Below are 21,842 nucleotides of genomic sequence, written 5' to 3'. Positions count from 1 at the left end.
GCCTGGCCGTCCGAGAGCCCATTCCACCAGAGCGATCGCAGCTACCACGGCGTTCCTATCTGGTGTGCCCCTGCTGGACATATGCAGGGCTGCTACGTGGAGGTCGACGCACACCTTCACGAAATTCTACTGCGTCGACCGGGATTCCAGGGAGGAGTCCAGGGTCGGCCAAGCAGTGCTGCGCAACCTGTTCGCCTGAGGTGAACCTGGTGAGGAGGTAAGATGCTTAATGTTGAGTTGATGTGATGCTTAATGTTGAGCCTTTGCCACCTCCCGTGGTTGTGCATGTGTGTACTGCTATGTATTCTTTATTCATGAGCATGTGAATCCATGCCAGACCCCATGCTGGAGAAGGAACAAGTTACTTACCTGTAACTGTTGTTCTCCAGCATGGGTCTGGCATGGATTCACATGCGAACCCTCCCGCCTACCCCTCTGCGGCTCTTCACTTGGTCATACTGCCACTTCACGTGCTTCCAAATCTGAAGATGGCTGCCAGAGGCGGTGCTTAGGTAGAGGGCAGTCATTGGCTGTGGTCAGTATGACGCAGAGACCAGTGATTGGTTATTACTACGAAAGACAGATCAGAAACGAAACTGATACTGGTTTTTTCTTTACCGAGGATTCCCAGCCTGACGACGGGGAATATTCATGAGCATGTGAATCCATGCCAGACCCATGCTGGAGAACAACAGTTACAGGTAAGTAACTTGTTCCTTTTCTGCTCTTGACAAGGGGTGAAGTCCAGCTTAAATTCCAGAAATCGGTCAATACCAGACGGTTCTGGGCAAGATATAGACTTTTTCAAAGTGCAGCATAGTTTATCACATTAGAAGTAGGAATGGCACCTTGGCTTGTCCTATAAGAAATGCAGTCTCTACAAGAAATAAATCTGGCATTGATTAGAAAGACTTTGTTGACCTTAAAATCCTCATTCAACTTCTCTGGAAAAGGTAATCTTACATGTACGTATCATAAGAGATGCAGCTGCCGGAGATTCACCTGTGCAAGTAATATCTTTACTTTGGATTTAGCCTAAGATTGGCACCAAAGATCTTATAAAGCTTTTTCTCTACGTACTGCATTTTTACATCCATGTCCGAGTATGGTGGGGAGGTATGCACTCTGTCAAGGACAACGGATGCAGGAAGCAATGTTATTTTCAACAGGTTTTATTTGTACAACAGCACAACGAAAAATAAGCCACCCTGTGTGAGGTAATGCAAAATAGATGTGTCTCTGTAATAGTCCTTTGATTCAGTGCCTCTGTCCCAGGGGATCTGTACCCGTGTGCCTCCTTCTCTAGAGGGAAATGCAGTTCTGCATACGGTTTATAGCTACAAGGTAGCCATGCAACAGGCATTCAATAGGTTCCAAAGTAGCATCCCATGAATAATGCCCATGCTGCGTCAGAGATGTCAGACATAGTGGAAGGTGGTGCTGCCAGGTCGTTGGAACCAGAGAGGAAGCCTGAACCGAGATGGCATCCGGACCCTCTGGAAACCGTACCTGTGCTGAAGGTCAAATCCAGATTTCCTGGATGGCATGCCCAATGCCTCCTGGCATAACTGGTTCAACTGAATTGATTCCAAACACAGATCAGGATTAGCAAAAAATAGGTGTGGCAGGAATTCAGGGCCATTGCCGTGCTGCCAGATGCCTGCGCCAGTGCTCCTGTTATCTGTTAGATACCTGTGCATGCTCTCCCGGCAGTTGCTATGCCGGAGGAAAGAACTTTGCATTCGCTGGACGTTGCTCATTCCTTGAAGTTTTATGTGGCACGCACCAAGGATTTTGGGACGTGTAGCATGGGAATGCCCTGTCTGAGGCTTCCATCTTCAGGTGGCTCTCTGTCTGCATCATGCACTGTCATTGTCTGGCCAACCAACCTCTTCCAGGCCAGCTGAAAGCACATTCCACCAGAGCCATTGCAGCGACAACCACGTTTCTCTCTGGTGTGCCCCTGCTCTACATCTGCAGGGCTGCTTTGTGGAGGTCCACGCACAGCTTCATGAGATTCTACTGCGTCACCAGGGATTCCAGGGAGGAGTCCTAGGTTTGCCAAGCAGTGCTCTGCAACTTGTGTGCTTGAGGTGAGTCTTTTCCAGGGGTAAGTGTATTGCTTCTGTTGAGCCTTGCCACCTCCTGTGGTTGCGTATGTACTATTGTGTAATAGTATTCATGAGCATGTGAATCCATGCCAGGTCCCATTCTGAAGAAGGAACAAGTTACTTACCTGTAACTGATGTTCTCCAGCATGGGTCTGGCATGGATTCACATGTGAAGCCTCCTTCCCTCCCCTCTGTGTATCATGGATTGACATGCACATATGATTTGACTGTTAACAAAAGGCTGACACTAACCTGAATCAGATGCCACACTCAGATTGTGAGAAATCCCCCTGATCACCCTTCGTCCATACCTGCTGATAGTCCCTGTCCAGACTCAGCGTGGGCAGAGCCAGGAAGCTGTCCTGAATACAGGGAACCACTGCAATGATGCGTATCATTTCAGGCACCATCTTGGGAGAGGCATGGGCAACAGTATACGGTCCTCTCCTGCTTCCACCACGACCAGTATTGGAAATTAGTTGTGACACTGTGGCTTTCTTGGTTCATACTGCCACTTTCCATGCGCTACCAGATCTGAATATGGCCACCAGGGGTGGAGCTTAGGGAGACAAATGTCATTGGATGGGGGCAATATGACCCGAAGGACAGTGATTTCTTATAGGAGAGACGAGCAGTTTTCAAGCTAAAGCTGAACTACTTTTCTTTTTACTGAGGATTCCCTGCCTGACCGGGAATATTCGTGAGCATGTGAATCCATGCCAGACTCATGCTGGAGAACAGGAGTTACGGGTAAGTAACTTGGTCCTTCTGACAGTGATCACCTTGCCTCGCAGGGTGAGCGAGCTTCAAGATTTCTTACAAACCGCTGTTTACTACTTTTTATAAGGATAAGATTGTTTTGAGGTTTTGGCTTTCATTTCTGCCTAAGGTGGTGTCAGTTTCACCTGGCACAAAAATGTCTTGCCTTATTTTTCTCCACCTCATATCCTTCCAAGCATGAAGAGAGGCTTCATAGATTGGATCCCAAAAGAGTGCAGAGCTTTTACATTAGCAGTCTCGCTAAAGTTAGACAAGATGATCAACTTTTTGGGGGGGGTACATGGTTCAGGCTGTTACTAAACAAACTGTCTCGTGGATCGTTTTGTGTATTACCGAATGTTACACTCTGGCTGGCAAGGCTGTCCCTGATGGTGTGAGAGTGCATTCCATTAGCAGGATAACTGTTTCTTCGACTTTAGAAAGAGGGGGGCCGGTGCAGCACATTTTCCCATGCTGCAACCTGGTCTTTGCTGCACAACTTTACAAAACATGACTGCCTTGATTGTGTATCGGGTCAGGAAGCTAAATTTGGCAAAGCTGTTCTTCACAGCGTAAATCAAAGTAAATTATTTTTCCCACCTCCGTATACATATTGCTTTGAGAGCCTATCAGAGATGAGGAATACGTGAGAGCACACAATCCATTAGAAGAAAAAATTACCCCGGTAATGCTCTTTCTACTGGATGTTCCTCCCACCTATTCCTCATCGTCCTCCCAACATACCCCTCCATCTTTGGGAGAATGTATTATTTACACCTTTCTCTCTTCAACCTCTGTTTCTTTGAACTTCAAGACGGCTGTGCTTAAAGGGGAGGGAAACATGAACTGAGGCAACAGGCACAGTGTGTGCTACTTATACCAGCGTTGACGTCACGGCCGAGAGCAGGATGGAAGCCACTGAGGGACCATGAGTCAACGCAGGGTGCCCTCTGCAGTCAGTTTCCAAAGCTGCAAGCAGTATAACTGATATGTCAAAGATGAGGAATAGATTGGAGGAGCTTCCAGTAGAATGAACATTACCAGGGGTAAGTAATTTGTTCTTTGGCCCTGGTGGGGGCTAGGTCTGTCCCTTGTGTACCATGTTGCTGGGGTTCCTCCTTTTTGCTGCTGTGGAGCTGTTGGTATTCTCACAGCCTCTAAGCTATGGCATACAACAAAGGAACACAGTTTCAGCTTCTCTGGACCACAATATATTTTTTGCCACAGTGTGACGTTTGCTCCTGGCTACCCCAAAGAATGCCAGCCTTGCTGTTGCACTGAGGTGTACCACCTTGTCTCTTCTAGTATTGCACACATTGTCCAACCCTTGGAACTACCCTCACTTGACCCTGGGCAGTTTACTTCTGGTTAGGGAATTGATAAGGAATCAGGAGTTACCCCATTTTGATAGGGCAATGCTTTTTCTTTACGAAATGTGTTAATTATTTGAAACTTAAATTTTCGCTTTGGCCAAGTCTTGCTTTTGGAGAACCAGTGTACTTTAACCCCAACCAGGTACTGGAAGATTACTTTACCGGTTACCACTCAAAGCTGCATCTCAACAGAAGACCCTTCAAGAACGGAAATACACAAGCATTCCGGTATCTGGCTTCGGCCTAGTAGTAGGACAAGTGGGGGGACTGATCCTTTCATATAGAGTATGCTTACCTCCATTCCTTTTTTCTGCTAGTATTGTCTTGTTGCCCTTTATTTCACTTTCGAACATGGAGTACAATCCATTTACATTCTGTCCAAAGTGTTACAGAAAGTTCCTGTGGAAAGACACCCATAGAGTATATGCAACCACTGCCGTGATCACCAGGAAACCTGCTGCGCATCCTGTAAGCCATTTCGACCCAAGACACTTAAAGAGCATCGAACAAAGCGGTGGGCGGCACGTGCCATGATGGCAGAGTTAGAAACCACTGCCTGTCTCTGAGTCCTATCTGGAAGGTCAGGGCAGCGAAGACTCCAGTTTGGAGCCCAAAGACAACTTGAGAGAACCATCAGGCTCCCACACGTCAGTCCCCAGCCTCAAAAGGCAGTCACAGCGCGCAGTTATTGGGAAGGCCTCTGGCGACTCTCGCGCACGCCTAAACCTAAGCACTTAACCCACGGCCGCTCCTTGACAGAACCGTCGAAGGAAGGCCACACGTCAGTGCAGGCACATTGTGGCCTACTGAACAACCGCCGAAAAAGCCAGCTGTGGTTCCACGTCAGTGTTTACCGCAGGGTGAAAGATAAATCCCATTTGACGGATGAATCGGGTATGCCGAAACATCCGTTGAAAAAGCACAAAAGGCGATGTTCGACAGAAAAGCACCATAAAAAGACCCATAGCCAAAAAACACACTCCTTTTGCCACAGAAGAATATCAGGAGGCCGGTTTCCCACTTTCTTTATCTCTATAAAGGAAAAGATCAAGGGATGAACCAAAACTAACTAGAGACCCAAAGGCAATTTTGTTTCCTTTGGCTGACACTACAAAGGCAGGCACTTCGACTAATGACAGGTTTGAAGAGACAAGGTTTCCTCATTTGTTGACTTTATGAATTGGTACCCTATTCGACAGAAGACTTTAGACCTTGAAGATTCACAGGCCCTCAAGTCACAACAGACATGGCATTTGCTGTTACCCACTCTGACACCCGCAGCTCAAAACAGCCAATACAATAAAAACACTAGAACAAATTACTAACAAGCCATATGTTCAAAGAGGAGCTTTTAACACAGTGTACCTTTTGTACCCCAGGCTTCAACAGGTCGAATAAACCAGGATCTGGAGCATCAGGCCCCTCATTTTACAGTCCCCAGTCTCATTCTACCTTCTACCAATCCCACCAGCAAAGAGGGTTTCGCAGAGGAAAAGAGCGAGGCAGGGTTGCATCCTCTAGGGGCACAGTAACCCCTGCCAACATATGACGGCACGTTACATCCCATGCATCATCAGTTGGGGGTCGCATAACATTTTTCATCTAGCAATGGGAGGGAATAACCACAGATCGCTGGGTCCTCGCAACAGTGACAAAAGGATACTCAATAGAGTTCCTTGATTCACCTCACCACCACCCACCACGTGCAAAGAAAATGTCTCCAGAACATTTCCAGATCCTACAACAATAAATCCAGACTCTGCTACAAAAAGGAGCAATAGAGCTGGTGCCATCTCTAGAGGAAGATCAAGGTATTTATTCAGTATAATTCCTTGTTCAAAAGAGAGATCTAACAATGCGGCCAGGGCTGGACCCGCGCCATGCAAACATGTTTTTCAAGCCTCAAACATCCAGGATGAATGTGTTACAGGAATAATCCCCCTGCTAAAACATGGGTATTACATAGGAGCATTGGACATGAAAGGTGCATACTTTCATATTTCAACACTGTGAGCGCGCTCAAAATGACTCTGATTAAAAGTGGGGGACAAGCACTACAAATTAAAAGAGCTACCTTTCAGCATAGCCTCAGCCCGAGGGTGTTTACAAAGATCCTAACAGTAGTAGCCACCCACTTGCAAAAGGAGTCCATTCCAGTGTAACCTTACTTGGACGACTGGCTAATAACAGGAGACAAATCTCTGAGGTGCCTAGAACACACCCAACATACAGTCGATTTTCTGTTCTAACTAGGCATCTCCATAAACAAAGTCAAGTCTAGTACCCAGTCAATTAAAACAATTTCTAGGGGCACTAATCAAGAGGGACAGGCTAGTCTTTCCCTCCAATTAGAGGGTCCAAAACATGCTGTTCCAAACACCCCAGTATGTAGCCGGTCAGTATGTAGTAACAGTGTCAAAGGAAATGCGCCTTCTAGGAATGATGGCTTCCTGCATTTATCTAGTGCTACACACCTGACTGTGCATGCATCCAATGCAAGAGTGGTGTGAGAAACCTGAAGGTGTCTTACCCGCTAGTCCCCGGGGGTCTGCCATCCAGTTGGCCAGGACGCGGCCATCACTTTTGGATCCAGTTCCTGGGGGTGGACCAGTGCGGGAGGATCACCTGGGTGAGCGTCTTCGGGAAGTGCGAGTGGGACACTGAATGACGAGACGCGGTATCCTCTTCCCTGTAACACCTTTACCCCATCCTACCAAGTAGGATACTTAGGAACTCAATCCCCCGCCCCCTTTTCCCAACACAAACACATTCTTACTGACAGCCCGCTATGAGAGAAAACAGACTAACACCTGAGCCGTATACCTGACATGTCCCAGTACAATGGATGGGCAGGGTCTGGCAATTACTGACCATTACACACACCTTACATTACACTTCCCCACACGATTAAAAGGCACAGCACAAGAGCACACGCTGAGCGTGGCAAAGCACACAAGGAAGCAGCAGGTCCAAGATGGCAGTTTAATACAACGTGAAAAATGGCAAAACAGAATGGGATTGCAAGGAGCAAAATGCCCTTGACTTTTTTGACGAGGAGCTGTTACTTTCATGAACCTTGGAGAAACATAACCGTAGACCAGGAAACAAGGCCGAAGAATCCTGCATTGTGTTGGAGGTGCCGGAGTCTCTCCCGCGTCGATGGTCAAGGCGGGGAGAATCGCTTGCCACCGTCGTACTATCCTTGGCTCCTACAACAAAGCAGCGCAAGTGAAGTCAGCACAGCCAGTGAGCTTGGGAGACTGATACCAGACCAGTCTGTGTTGAAGCCAAGGTTGCAAGCGGCAACATTGTATAATGAACCCTGAAGCGAACAGTGTATGAAGCATATGTGATCATCAATGCGAGTAGAATTGAACAGATGAGTGATTGAACTTTGAAGCCAAGATACAATACCTTAGAGTAGTCCAGGATCACGTGTGCGCTTATTCGAAAGTCTCTGTAAGGTATCCAACTGAAAAGTGATGAAAGCGGAAAAGTGACAAGGAATTGTGAATCGAAGTGGTGCTGCAATGGGTCAAGCAAAATCCTATCCACAATCGAAAGTCTTCGATGCTTATAGTGTAAAGAAAGTTGATGACAAAGTAGATGAAGTTGGTCTGACCCCAGTGGAGGGAGACTAAACCGTGCGTTAAAGAGGATCTGGGCCGACTGAGGGAGATCGGGGTGAACTTTGAATCACGCGAGAAATGTGATGCATTAATATCCTGTTAAAAGGATCTGAGCTGAGGGTGATCCAAGGTGAATAGTGAATCGCCTGAGAAATCGAATACTTGTGTAATCCTAATAGGAAAAGAAAGTATTGTTTGTCGCATTAGGCCCTCTGAAAGAAGCGACTTTGAAAGGCAAAGAGACTTTGACACAGAAGGCCCTGATGCTAATGATTGAACTGTATCCTCGTGCTAGAGAAGCCAGAGACTGTGCTAAGCTCCAGTGTCCCGTGCTGAAAACGTGGGAAAGGAAGGCCAACGGCCTGAACATCCTGACATATAATTTTGTGAACACTTCTTTCTTTTTCGTAACGCTGTTTCCAACACTATTTGTACTTGGAGGTAAGGATTGGCAATAGGTTTATTGGTGTAGGCCCTTTTATTTTGACACCACTAGGACTGCGTTGTTGTTATTGGATGGTCGTAGCTTGCTCCCATCTTTAGATTTAGGATTAAATAGGCGTTTTTCAAATCCTTTTTGAAGTTTAATAAACACCCTTGAACTGTGGTCACTTGTGTCTGTCATACTGTTGATACCATGCCTTCCTTACAGTGATTAATGAAACAATGGTCGCAAGCAAGCAGGATGTGGGATGATCTAGTGGTGTTTTTCGCAACATCTAAGGAGAGAACCTGTTAAGGAGAACATAAAGGAGAACCTGTTAAAGGAATAGCCTTTCAACGCACCAGCAATCAAAGGCACTCTAACAACAGACGCGTTCCCAACAGAGTGTGGAGCACATTTTCTCCCTCGGAGTGTACATGGGGTGTGGACACAGGGATTAACTGGGAAGGTGCTAGCAGTCTTCAAAGCACTTCAAGCATTCAAGATTCAGTACGCAAGACAGTACTAATCCTAACCAGTATCTTTTTACACTGATCTCGAACATATACTCCACGCTCACACCTTACACTCCCTCATGTCAGAAACAATGAATCTGAGGGACCTCGACAGGTTAGGGATTCATGGGTACAGTCGACATCACACTAGGGCTAGAATTACAAATGCGCCCTGTCGACATCCCTTTTCGAACTTTGAAAAACTTCATATGCAATAGTCTGCAGCTACCGTTAGATATCGACCTATGCAAAGAATGTGAATCTAAGCAGATGCAAGCATCAGAAATACAATTACGGTGAGTAATGTATGCCATATTATATGCTGATCAAGTGAATAGCATCTAACTTTTAATTGTATGTTATATTAATAGTGAATTTTTGTACATTGTGAGCCTCTGTGGTAACTGTACCCCTACACCAAACCCCCTGATATCAGAAGTCTAAGCCTTCCTGGTCCGCCAATGCCACACACTGTTGGATTAGACCAAATGATGAATTTCCCTTGCAGTGCCACTATGTTGGCGGCTTAGGACTTGTTAGGAAAGCTTTTCTTTTAACTGCTTTCCTCCCATAGACATCACTTTATTTTATTTATTGAGCATTTGTTAGGTGCCTATACAACAAGATAGTGTTTCCAGGTGCCACAAGACAAGTGGGGAGAGAGCATGGGGGTAATAGTAATTACAAAAAAGACAGTAAATATACAATTGCGGTCCTACTGGGGCTTGTGACATTCGGACATGCAAGTGCTATGGGGGTAATTGGGTGGGGGGGAGTTAGTGCTGGTAAACCAGGGAGGGAAGTGCTGAGGGATGCCAGGGGAGGAAGCCGCTGGCTAAGTGCAAGGGTGGGAAGCAGTTGCCAGGTAAGGGGACCCACAAGGGCAGTGCTGAAGGGGCTGGACTGGACTCTCAAGTGCTTGTTGTGAGCGAAGTGGGCAGGACATGGCAGTTGTTCACCCATTCTCAGGCTTCTAAGTGTATGCTTCTCACTGTTTGGGAACCAACAAATCTATAACCCAGTGCATGAAAATCGCATACGGCTGAGGGGCAGATTTTTAAGACAGGAGTTATTAGCGAGATTAACCTTTACATGCCTCTTGTGTATATATACTTCTGTTAAGGCATAAGTCTAAACTGTTCTTTTTTTTTTGTTTTGTTCCCCAGTGGACTCGATCAGCCTCAAGTGGGCTCCGCCTAAACACAAGCTTCCAAAGCTATCTAAGAAGTGAGCAGGCATGGCTACCTCCCTGGGTAAACTCACAGATGGAGCCGGATTGCGCTTGACAAAGGATATTGGCAGTGTGGCTCAAACCAGAGGATGCCGGCTCCTACAGCACCTGGAAAAGCCCAGCATCATCGTTTGGCTTTCTCGTTGAACATTGGTGCGTCTTGTGGACTCTGGAAGCTCTACAGTGACTGCTAGCCGAAGCAGGGCTGTGTACTTCATTTTAACCGTCTGAGAAATGTCGGCTACTGCAAGGCGCAATAAATCCCTGAGTGGCCACCAATAACTACACTTGCGGCAATGATGAACTCCAACTGCCCAAACATTTTGTTTACTTGAATTAAAAAAGCTAGACTTGTGGCAAATCTTTCTAGCTATGAAGTATGCAGTTTGTCCAAACACCAGCAACACTCATTCCTGTGAAGTGGAGACAAGGAATTCATGGCACTAGAAATACCATATATACTGTGTAGCAGGAACATGCATCAATGTGGGCATCCCAACCCCCTTTGTTTCCTGACATTTTAAGTCTATACAGTAAATCAACATTTATTTACATTGGGAAGCTGTAAAATATTGCTACATCGAATAGTGACTCTCTCCACCACACCCCACACCTGCATAAAAGAGCTATCTGTGGAAAAGAAAAATCTGCTGATGCTGGAAAATCAAATGCTTCTAAATAAAGAAAAGCATTTTTGGATTTCAAGCTTTTCTATGGACATAATTTGTTTGAAGTTTAATTTAAAATTCTGCTTGATCCTGAAAAGGATGTCCATGGAGCAGATATCACAAACACTGGCCTTTCTGTCTATAGGAGAATTTTGTGTTTTTCCTTTGTGTGCCTTCAACATTTCTCCAACACCCCCCTGTTTCCTGATCTTTTCTGGTCATAAAATGATTGCTATTTCATCAAGCAATTCGACCCATTCAAAACTCTGCACCCTTCGATTCTCTCCCCTCCCCCCCCCCCGCATTTTGATGCAAGCATAATAGACCTAGGTTGAATACATGTAGGTAGCCAAGTTGTTGGCATATAAAGAATGTATTTTTCAATAAAAAAGGGGAAAAGATTGTTTTTTTTAAGTGTCACCTTTATTCTTTGTCATTTATTTAAAACAAAATGGGTCTGTTATAAAGAAAGGTAAAAATATACATTATAGATTGTTGGAAAATTGTGCTTCCTTTTCCACTTTTTCATGTTGGGTGGGTTTTCCTCAGCTCTGTTTTCAGGTTGCGAGAAGGATTTGCCCACAACTAAGCAACAGGGTTTCCCTAGTGTCTCCTATTGGTTGACATGGTAGAGCAAGCCAAATGCTCACAAAAGGAGCAGAGTGGTTTTAATAAGTTATTATATTCAATAAGGGAATGTTCATAAAATATTTGTTCAAATATATGTAATGGATTAATGTGCTTTATACAGGTGCATGGCCGGCAGCACCTTTAATTACACCTTTCAATAATCTTCCAGTGCCCAGGGTTCAAGCCCACTCCTGGCACCGACTGACCAGAGCAGCACATGAGTAGTCTGCCCCTGTTCCTGGTGCTCTCCGCTCATCCCTGGATTATTCTCTCTGATGGTTTTTCTCCTGGCCCGGTGGAGGAGGACCTGCGGGCGTTGAACAAGATGACAGGGAGTGTGCGGGCGCCCCGCCCAAGTCCCTAGCTGGTGTCCCTGCTCATGACTCGCTAAGGCTGCTTCGCCCAGGGGACGCTGCTCCTGTGGCCACTTCCAGGCTGCTTCACCCTGTTCTCCTGCCTGGCGGAGTAATGCATAGAGGCTTTCTGGGCTTGTCGCTTCCAAGTGTGGACCCTGGCAGGGAGGGGGGGCACCTCCCAGTTCCACTGGAGCCTTCGATCTGCCAGTGCCGTAACCGACGGGTCTATGTCGCTGGTCCTCTGTAGCCTGCAGGAGGCATCACAGGGAATGCAGGGCCCAAGGTCTCCTTGACGCTTGTCCTCTTCTAGCTTCCCCATTGACCACCCATAGCTCCTGGCTAGTTCTCCTATACCAAACCAGAGCCAGAAGAAAGTCTCAAGCTGGGCATCTGATCATTACATGGTGGCATCCCCTACTCCTCCATAAGGTGGCAGGGGACTCCACGTGGATACTGCCACTTCTTCTCATCTTCTGGAGATCGCCTGCCCTCTCTACAGTTTGACTTGTGGAGTCCCACTCTTGAAGCCGAATCCTCTCTTCTTAGGCCCTTCCTGAGGCTTCCGGAAGGACCTTGCTCTACACCCACAAGCGGCTTAGGTCCCTGATGCATCTAAGAAAGCCCTGAAAAAAAAGAAATACCATCCCTTCCCTCTCGGGTACTGACGGCCCATGGGAATGCCATGCACAAAAGTGGCACACCCAGGACTATTAATCACATCAGACTGCTGGATTTTCTAATCCTCAACCTGCTCCACTGCCAAAGGAAGATCTTCGAGAGTGTCTGCAAGCTCTAAAGGATGAGATCCCTCACACCCTCAAGACAGAAATACAGTCGGATACCGCTGATATATTGGGAGCGTAATCACATAGATATTTATTGATATGAAGCAAGCAAACACCAGGTTGTCTAACGCTCAGGAGGCATCAAGGCACTACAGGAAAACATGATCCATATGCAGGGGGACCTCGCATTGGCAAAAGAAAATGTCAATGCTGGTTTTGATGATCCAGGACCTAGAAAAAAGGTTCTCCCTGTGGTGCCAAATGATTTGTGGAGTGTGTGAAGGAGCTGATCTCTGGAGCTGGACACTTACGATGTTCAAAGAAACCTTCCTAGGAGTCTATAAAGAGGGAACATAGTCAACAGGATCCACAGGCTCAGGCCTCTCCAAAAAAAGTCCCATACTCCTAATCAAGAGACATTATGTAGTTTCATGCCTACACATTGAAAAGAGGACATCCTGAGAGCCTCAAGGACAATGGGTTCACATATTGTAGACAAATCTCGTCCTGTCTTCCAAGATATTGCGACCCTTACGCTACAGAAAAGGCAATGCTTCTAAGTAATTATGGAGAAATTGCAAAAGTCTAACCTCAGTTATAAATGGAAATTTCCCTTTGGCATCCTATTCACCTGGAAGGGCAGACAGATCTGCTGCACCACATTGGTGGAGGGAGCAAAGATCCTGCGTACCACCCTCACCCCACCAGCCAAAAGGTCTCATTCTCCAGCATGGGGTCTGGCATGGATTCACATGCTCATGAATATTCCCCGTCGTCAGGCTGGGAATCCTCGGTAAAGAAAAAACCAGTATCAGTTTCGTTTCTGATCTGTCTTTCGTAGTAATAACCAATCACTGGTCTCTGCGTCATACTGACCACAGCCAATGACTGCCCTCTACCTAAGCACCGCCTCTGGCAGCCATCTTCAGATTTTTACCGCACGTTCATGTGTTGGGATCCTCGTGCTATTGCTCTCGAGCATTAGTGCTATTTTTTCACGTTTCTCTCAAAAACTTCATTTTTTCGGTCAAAAGAGCCTCAAGCTCCACCGACTCTCCATCCGATCAACGGGGACCCGTGTCGGATTCGTCTGCGCCCCTCAAGGGTGAAGATTTCGTCGAGCTACGCTTTTGGAGGACTCCAGAAGTTTCTCAGGCCCGGTCATGGCCCAGGAGAAGGGAAGCTCGACGCCCGGAAAGCTGTTCAGGGTCTGCCCTGGATGCCAGCTGCAGAACGTCTTCAAGGAGGACGAACACTCCTTTTGTCTTTACTGCCTGCATGAGGACAAGACGCACGTGGAGAAGGACTGTGCGTTTTGCGGCAACATGTCGGAGCGGACCATGAAGGACCGCCATCAACGTCTCGCCAACTGGCTGGAAGGGAAGAGCCCGTCCGGCGAGAAGAAGAGGAAGAAATCCGAGCGGTCTTCTAAGACCTTTGAGGACGCCCCGGCGACGGGGGTCCAACATAAGGCCAAGCACCACGAGTCCGCTGGCACCGGGAGCGCCGAACGGTCGGGCTCTACGGGCGCCAGGCTGGGCGCACCCTCCCCGGCACCATCAACCACGAGCCAACGCTCTGGGTCGGGTAAGAGGAAGGCCGAGCACCCGGCGAGGCTCCTAGAGAGGCCCTGGTCGAGCTCGAAGGCGGAGGGGGAGCGAGGCACTGTTCCCCCCCTCAAGGATAAGGCGGTGAGCGCACCTAAGGTGGTGAAGGCCTTAATCCATCCGGCCAAGCCCTCTATCGAGTCTGTCGCGGCGGCCCTGGCTCAGCCTGTGGAGGCTACGCCAGTGGTGGCGACCTCAGGGCTCAGAGTCTCCCTGCCACCTCGGAGGGAGTCCTCTTTTGTGCCCATCGATAGGACCCCCGTGAAATCCCCCGTGGGGAAGAAAAAGGGGGGGCAGGGCGTCGTCGTAGATTCGGCCTCAACCTCGGAGGAGGAGCTGGTCGAAGTCTTAAGCCACGGCCTCGGCGTGGAAGAAGACCGGCCCGTCGGGATGGATCCCAACGCAGGTGACGACGACATCGTCGAGGGTACCGACGGGGCCCCTGATCGCCCGTCGGATTCCCCTCTGCCAGCGCCGCGAGACAGCTCGGCGGCCATTTTGTTGGCTATACAGTCCTTATGCTCAGAGATAAGGACGAGACTACCGTTGTCGACGGAACCTCTCCCGTCGGGGGACCCAGAACCGGGACCTTCTGGGGTTCCCCCTACCAAGAAAAGAAGGATCCACCCTCCTCCTCCTTTTCAGCCGTCGCGCCCCTCCCCGTCCACCCGAGGGGATGATACGGGGACTGACACGGCAGCGACGGGTACGGACGACTAGGTATACGACGAGGATGTACCGTCGTCGCCTCCCACCAGGGCTTCTCCGCCCGACGAGATTGGATCGTTCCACTCCATGATCGCCAGGGCATCCGAGCTTTTCCAACTCTGCCCTGAGGAGAAGAAGGAAGGTTTCCTTTATCAGCGGCGCGAGGCCAAGAGGAAGACGGTCCTCGCAGTGCCTCTATTGGACGACATTTGGGATGAGGGCCTCACCCTCCTCAAGAACCCTTCCACGACGCCAGCTAGAAGAGACCGGTACGAGAAAAAGTACCGGGTCCCGGACACGGCCCCCCTTTGCCTCCGGGCGCAGCCTACCCCGGACTCCGTCGTCTCCGCGGCGGGCAGGAAAAAAGCGGGGGGGGGGGTGCGGCCTCCACATCGACTTCCCCACCGGACGGCGAGGGAAAGAAATTGGACGCTATGGGACGCAGAGTCATCTCGTCTGCAGCAACGACGATTAAAGCTGCCAACGCCTTGGCTATCGTGGCCCGATACGACAGGGAGCTCTGGTACAAACTGGCTCCCCTGCTGGACTTCTTGCCGGACGACAAGAGGGCAGAGGCCCTGGAGATCCTGCAGGAAGGTGAGGTGGCTTCGGACCACGCCATTACCGTTGCGACGGACATCGCCGAAACTGGGTTCCGCCAGTTGGGCAACGGCGTTTGCCTTAGGCGGCGTGGATGGCTCAAGGCTACGGACTTCCGTCAAGACGTTCAGACCAGAGTCCTGGACATGCCCTTCGATGGGAACAACCTGTTTGGGAAAACAGTAGACGATTCCCTTCAGGCCATTAAAGCGGACACCGAGACGGCCCGGGCCCTTGGAGTTCTGCAACAACGACGGACGCCCTTTCGGAGCAGCGGGGGCAAGGGCGCCTCCAAAGGTTCCGGCGGCGGTTTCTCCTCCTACCGTCAAGCGGCCCGCTCGTCGTCTCAGGAGGCCTACAGAGGACGAGGCAAGTCTGGCGGACCCCGCCGTCGTCGCCAAGGACAAGGCGGCAAAGCCTCGTCAAAGCAGGATTGAACCGGCCGTGGGGTCGGGCCCCCACCGAAACACCCCGGTGGGAGGCCGGCTGGCGAGCTTCGTCAGCATGTGGGAGTCCATCTCCACCGACCGTTGGGTGCTGGACGCCTTGGCCCGGGGCCACGCGCTCGAGTTTCAAAGAAAGTGTCCGCGCGTCCCCCCCGTGGCCAGGAAAGAATTTCACGTCCCTCAACTTCTCCTGGAGGTAAAGGCGATGCTCAGGAAGGGCGCCATCGAACTCGTCCCAAAGAGGCTTCGGGGCTCCGGAGTTTACTCGAGATACTTCCTCGTGAAGAAGAAGACGGGGGGATGGCGCCCCATCCTGGACCTGCGACGTCTGAACAAGTTCATCAAGGCGCAAAAGTTCCGGATGGTCACCCTCCAGCACGTCCTGGGTCAGCTGGAGGAAGGAGACTTCCTGTCGTCGTTGGATTTGGAGGATGCCTACTTCCATATTCCCATCCTGAAGGGGCACCGCCAAGTGCCTCGCACCGGTGGCGGCGCAGCTGCGCCGCGAAGGGATCCACGTCTACCCCTACCTGGACGACTGGCTCATCCGAGCCAAGACAAGGGAGCTCGCCGTGGTTCACACGGCAAGGACCGTCAAACTTCTCACAGACCTGGGATTCTCCGTGAACTACGCCAAATCCCACCTGGTACCCGCGCAAGACGCTCTGTTTCTGGGAGCGAGGCTCAACACAGTGTCCCTTCTGGCCTCCCCGTCGGAGTAGAGGACCAGGACCATCCTGGGCAAGGTGCAGAGGATGTTGGTGACCGACGCGGCCAAGGTAAGGTCCCTCAAGTCCCTCCTCGGAATGATGTCTTCCTGCATCTACCTCATTCCCATGTGCAGGCTCCGGATGCGCCCGTTGCAGGAGTTCCTGGACGCGCGCTGGATCCAAACGACGGGCAGCTTCGAGGAAAGGATCACACTCGACGAGCGTTTCCGACGAGCGATCCGGTGGTGGGGCACCCGCGCGCATCTGACGGCGGGCATGGACTTCCAGACCCCAGCCCACCAGGAGACAGTGACCACAGATGCCTCCCTGGAGGGGTGGGGAGCGCACACTGAAAATCTGCACGCAAGAGGCCTTTGGCTCCCGACGGAGAAATCCTTACATATCAACGTCCTGGAGCTCCGTGCAGTGTTTTGGGCCCTCCGGTCCTTCCTTCCGTCCCTCAAGGGCAAGGTGGTGAGGATCTTCACCGACAACACCACCACCATGTTTTACATCAGGAAACAGGGCGGAACCAGGTCCCCAGCACTGTCCAAGGAGGCGCAGGACCTGTGGCATTGGGCAGTCGCCCAAGGGATGTTTCTAGTGCCGTTTCATCTGGAAGGGATAAAAAACACCATCGCCGACTCACTCAGCAGGGAGCTGCGCTCGTGCCACGAGTGGGAACTACGGCAGGATCTAGTGGATCGCCTCTTCCGACGGTGGGGCACACCCCAGATCGACCTGTTCGCGACGGCGACAAACTCCAAGTGCCGGAGGTTCGCCAGCAGGTTTCCCCAGGCGAGGAGCATGGGCGATGCTTTCTCGTTCCCCTGGGAGGGCCTGTTCCTCTACGCGTTCCCTCCTTTGCCACTGCTAATCCGGCTCGTCAACCAGCTCAAGAGGTCACGGTGCAGGATGATCCTTGTCGCACCTGCGTGGCCAAGGCAGATATGGTTCCCGGACCTTCTGGACTTGTCAGCGTCCCCGCCAATCAAGCTGCCGGTGGACGCGGATCTGCTCTCCAGGGAAGGAGGCGCCATCCTCCACCACGACCCGAAATCGCTGAATTTGCAGGCCTGGCTCCTGCAGCGCTAGAGTTTGGAGGATACGACATACCGGCCGACTGCAGAGAGGTTCTTGCAAAGGCCAGGGCGTCCTCGACTCTTAAATGCTACGGACACAAATGGAAGAGGTTCTCTGTCTGGTGCCACGCACAGAAGATTAACCCTCTACGGATTACGGCTCCCCAAGTACTGCCGTACCTGCTGACGCTGGCCAAAGCTGGACTGGCACACGCGTCCATCAAGATTCATCTTGCTGCGATCTCCCGATACACCAGAACCACGGGGCGGACGTCCTTGTGGTCTCATCGTCTGGTGAAAGAGTTCATGAAGGGACTGTTCAGATCGTTCCTGCCGGTGAAGGCTCCAGCCCCGGCGTGGGAGCTCAACGTGGTGCTGACCAAGCTCATGGGACCTCCGTTCGAGCCTCTGCACTCGGCCCCGTTGAAGTTTCTGTCGTGGAAAACAGCGTTTCTTGTGGCCATCACCTCCGCACGACGGGTGGGAGAGATCCAGGCCCTTTCCTGCAAGGCCCCGTACTTGACTTTTCACTACACGAGGGTAGTGCTCAGGACGCACCCCTCCTTCATGCCCAAGGTACCGGTGGACTTCCATCTCAACGAACCCTTGGTGTTGCCTGTGTTCTTCCCGTCGCCTTCGTCGCCGGCAGAGAGGACTTTGCACTCGCTGGATGTGGCTAGAGCGCTGAAGTTCTACGTAGACCGCACGAAGTGTTTTCGGAAGACGTCACAACTCTTTGTGAACTTTGGACCTGTCAATCAGGGGAAGGCTCTCTCGAAGGCTTCCATTTCCAGATGGCTCTCCGGCTGCATCATGTACTGTCACCGGTTGGCAAACCGACCGCTGCCTGGCCGTCCGAGAGCCCACTCCACCAGAGCGATCGCAGCTACCACGGCGTTCCTATCTGGTGTGCCCCTGCTGGACATATGCAGGGCTGCTACGTGGAGGTCGACGCACACCTTCACGAAATTCTACTGCGTCGACCGGGATTCCAGGGAGGAGTCCAGGGTCAGCCAAGCAGTGCTGCGCAACCTGTTCGCCTGAGGTGAGCCTGGTGAGGAGGTAAGGTGCTTAATGTTGAGTTTGATGTAATGCTTAATGTTGAGCCTTTGCCACCTCCCGTGGTTGTGCATGTGTGTACTGCTATGTATTCTTTATTCATGAGCATGTGAATCCATGCCAGACCCCATGCTGGAGAAGGAACAAGTTACTTACCTGTAACTGTTGTTCTCCAGCATGGGTCTGGCATGGATTCACATGCGAACCCTCCCGCCTACCCCTCTGCGGCTCTTCACTTGGTCATACTGCCACTTCACGTGCTTCCAAATCTGAAGATGGCTGCCAGAGGCGGTGCTTAGGTAGAGGGCAGTCATTGGCTGTGGTCAGTATGACGCAGAGACCAGTGATTGGTTATTACTACGAAAGACAGATCAGAAACGAAACTGATACTGGTTTTTTCTTTACCGAGGATTCCCAGCCTGACGGGGAATATTCATGAGCATAACTTGTTCCATATACCTGACAGAAGATGGAGTGGCAAGGGTTTTCATCGGGGATGCCTGGTCTGGGACCCACCAAGGAGGGGTGTGGCGGGAGGGGGGCTCAAGGCAGAGAAGTGAACCATTACCCTCCATATGTGTCAATTGGCCCTCCCCCACCCCACCCTCTCTGTTGGTGGGTCGGGCGGTCTTGTCCCTGTGGCTTTATCGGGCAGTGTTTAAGCCCAACAAGGGAGTTGCGCATTCTACAATGACTCTTCATTTGCCTCTTCGTGCCAAAACGTTCTTCTTAATTGCTGCTGCGGGTTTTTGGCATTGTTAATTTTGAAAAATCATACATATATCTACATACATGCTTTAATTTGTCATCCATATTGTCCATGGGGTTGCGGTCATGGGACCAACCCTGGGTCAAGTATAAGCACTTGCACAACCTCGGATCATAATCTTAAGCTATTGACTTGGAACATAAGGGGACTGAACTCCCCTAACAGTATAGGTGCTGCAGCAGTAGAAATGGGAGGGTGTGGGTGTAGCATGCCTCCAGAAGACGCCTCTCCTTCAAGCAGACAATGCAAGTCTACGCTCTTAACACTTCCGTATGTATCAATTTTTTTTGTCATCACCTTCACAGAGTGGAGTGGTCATCCTCATCCATCGGGATATCCACTTTATGCCTCAAACGTGAGTCATGTCGGGTAGGAAGAAACCTGTTCATCAAGGGGGAGCTTAACAGAACCCTATGTACTATTGCTTCCATTTACTGCCCCATTTCCAGACAAAACGACTTCATAGCTGCTGTTCTTGGAAGGCTGACACTCTCCGCACAGGGTCACATGATATTGGCCAGAGATCTTAATATGATTATATATCCAACAATTAACCGTTTCAAACGCCCACACTCTGGTACATTGTCAGGCATCCAAGTCCACTCGGACACTGTTAGCTGAGATGGGCTTGATTGACTCCTAGATACACGATCACCCAAATGATAACGAATACATTTTTTTATATAATCAGTACTTCAGGTATACTAAAAAATGTATCATATATTAGTAGGGGCTGAATTCTGCTTTCCATTAGACCCAGCGAGTTAGGTCTTGCAAGTTGCTCAGCCCATGCCCCCATGCAGGTCGTTTTGAGAAGGGACACCACAAACCTAAATCCAGATACTAGAAGGTAAATCCTGCACGTTTGCAGGACTCAGTAATCAAAAATGAATTTTGAGGGGATTGTGTCCTCCGTATTCCACATCTTTGACATGGATTACCACAGCTGTGCTGCTTCGGAAAACTTTTTCGGCGTAGGCGTCGATAACGTCGATACGCTCCCTCGAGGACCTCCTCTGACAGTCGACGTCACCGGATGTTATATGTAGGACGCACGACGCCTGTAGCTTCAGTTCCATTTTTTCCGCGAACGCGTTTGCTCCGAAATCTCGGCGCGCCTCGGTTCTCTTGTTGAATCGGTTCTTCTATTGTTACAAGAAAGATGTCTTTGTCGTCTGCTACCCCGAAGTCGGGCTTCAAGAAGTGTCGGGACTGCGGTTCCAAGATGTCACTTACGGACCCGCACGACGTCTGCCTCTAGTGCCTCGGCGAGAGCCACGCCACCGATGACTGCGACTAATGCCAGTCTTTGATGTCGAAGGCCTTGCAGTAGCAGAAGAAGCTGTCGGTAGGTAGGGTTTCCAAACCCCGTAAGTCGAAATCCACTGGACTTTCAACCGACAATTCGAGGGCGGCGACGCTCCGCGTCGGTGTAAGTTCAGGGGGCCTCGTTCTAGGAGTTGGTCCCGCCATTCCTCTGCCTCTTCGAGGCATTCACGGAAGCGATGTCACGGGTTGCCTTCCCCATCCTTGTCGGAGGACTCTGCCAGACGGCGGGTGGATTGTCCCACAAAACACTCGACGGCCGAATGGGAGGAATTCCGCCGGCAGATGATGGAGATTTACGAATCGCATGGCACCGTTCCGTCCGCCCCTTTGAGTGAAGCCGGCAGGGAACACGCTAGAGCCACCGCTCGCATGCCTTTGGGCTCGGGCGGTCGGCGCTGTCATCGGGAACCGCCGAGGTCACGATCGGACAAGGATGATCGCCACCGTGCCCGATCAGGTCCCGGTCCTCAACGCCATCGAGACCATTGGAGCCTGTGATGCCTTTGAAGAAGGCATCGACGCCGTCAGCGCCATGACTTGCTCGAGGCTCCAGCTCCAAGGAAGTCATCGGTGCCGAGGCCGTTGAAGGACACGCTCGGGGCTCCGGCCTCGAAGTCGTCGACGTCACCGCCACTCCCATCAGCGCCTTTTGAGGAAAATTTGCCGGAGGTGCCCCGGAGAGCTGTGGAAGCTCCGAGAAAGGCGCTCAGCAAGTCTGTGCGGCCTATCTTTGACCCATACTCTGTTCCTACTCCCGGGGTGGCGTTTTTCCAACCCTTGGAGTACATTTCAGAGGTAGAGGAAAGGTCTAATGAAGAAGGGGGTGTGCCTCCTGAGGTTCCGGATTGTTGTCTGGTCATAGCCAACTGGAAGACCTTTGTCAATCTTTACGTGATGCCAGTGGTCTTGATACCTCCCCGGTGGTTGAGTTTGGCAGGCCTGAGCCTGTTACACATGCTGACTCCTCATACAGGCGCCTCATGTCGAGGGTGACTGAGTATCTGGGGTGGTCTGCTCCACCTGTGGATTTTCTGCAGGATGAACTGACAGA

At 50.5% G+C, this 21,842-nt stretch overlaps 1 protein-coding gene across 2 annotated transcripts in view; it reads left to right on the top strand.

Annotated features, from left to right (window-relative positions):
• Window positions 1-11,112, top strand: part of KAT8 (lysine acetyltransferase 8) — a 1,009,124-nt gene extending 998,012 nt beyond the window's left edge. For both annotated transcript variants that reach the window (XM_069651899.1, XM_069651897.1), the window contains exon 11: window positions 9,978-11,112. In XM_069651899.1, coding sequence (XP_069508000.1) covers window positions 9,978-10,042 — 65 coding nt within the window. In that variant the 3' untranslated portion in view covers window positions 10,043-11,112. The remainder of the gene's footprint in view (window positions 1-9,977) is intronic.
• Window positions 11,113-21,842: the final 10,730 nt, after the last annotated feature.

This window comes from Ambystoma mexicanum, chromosome 3p, assembly GCF_040938575.1.
Source record: "Ambystoma mexicanum isolate Mex_15411 chromosome 3p, UKY_AmexF1_1, whole genome shotgun sequence".
Classification (NCBI taxonomy): Eukaryota; Metazoa; Chordata; class Amphibia; order Caudata; family Ambystomatidae; genus Ambystoma; species Ambystoma mexicanum.
Note: the sequence above shows the minus strand (reverse complement) of the source record. Positions and strands in the feature narration are given on the sequence as shown.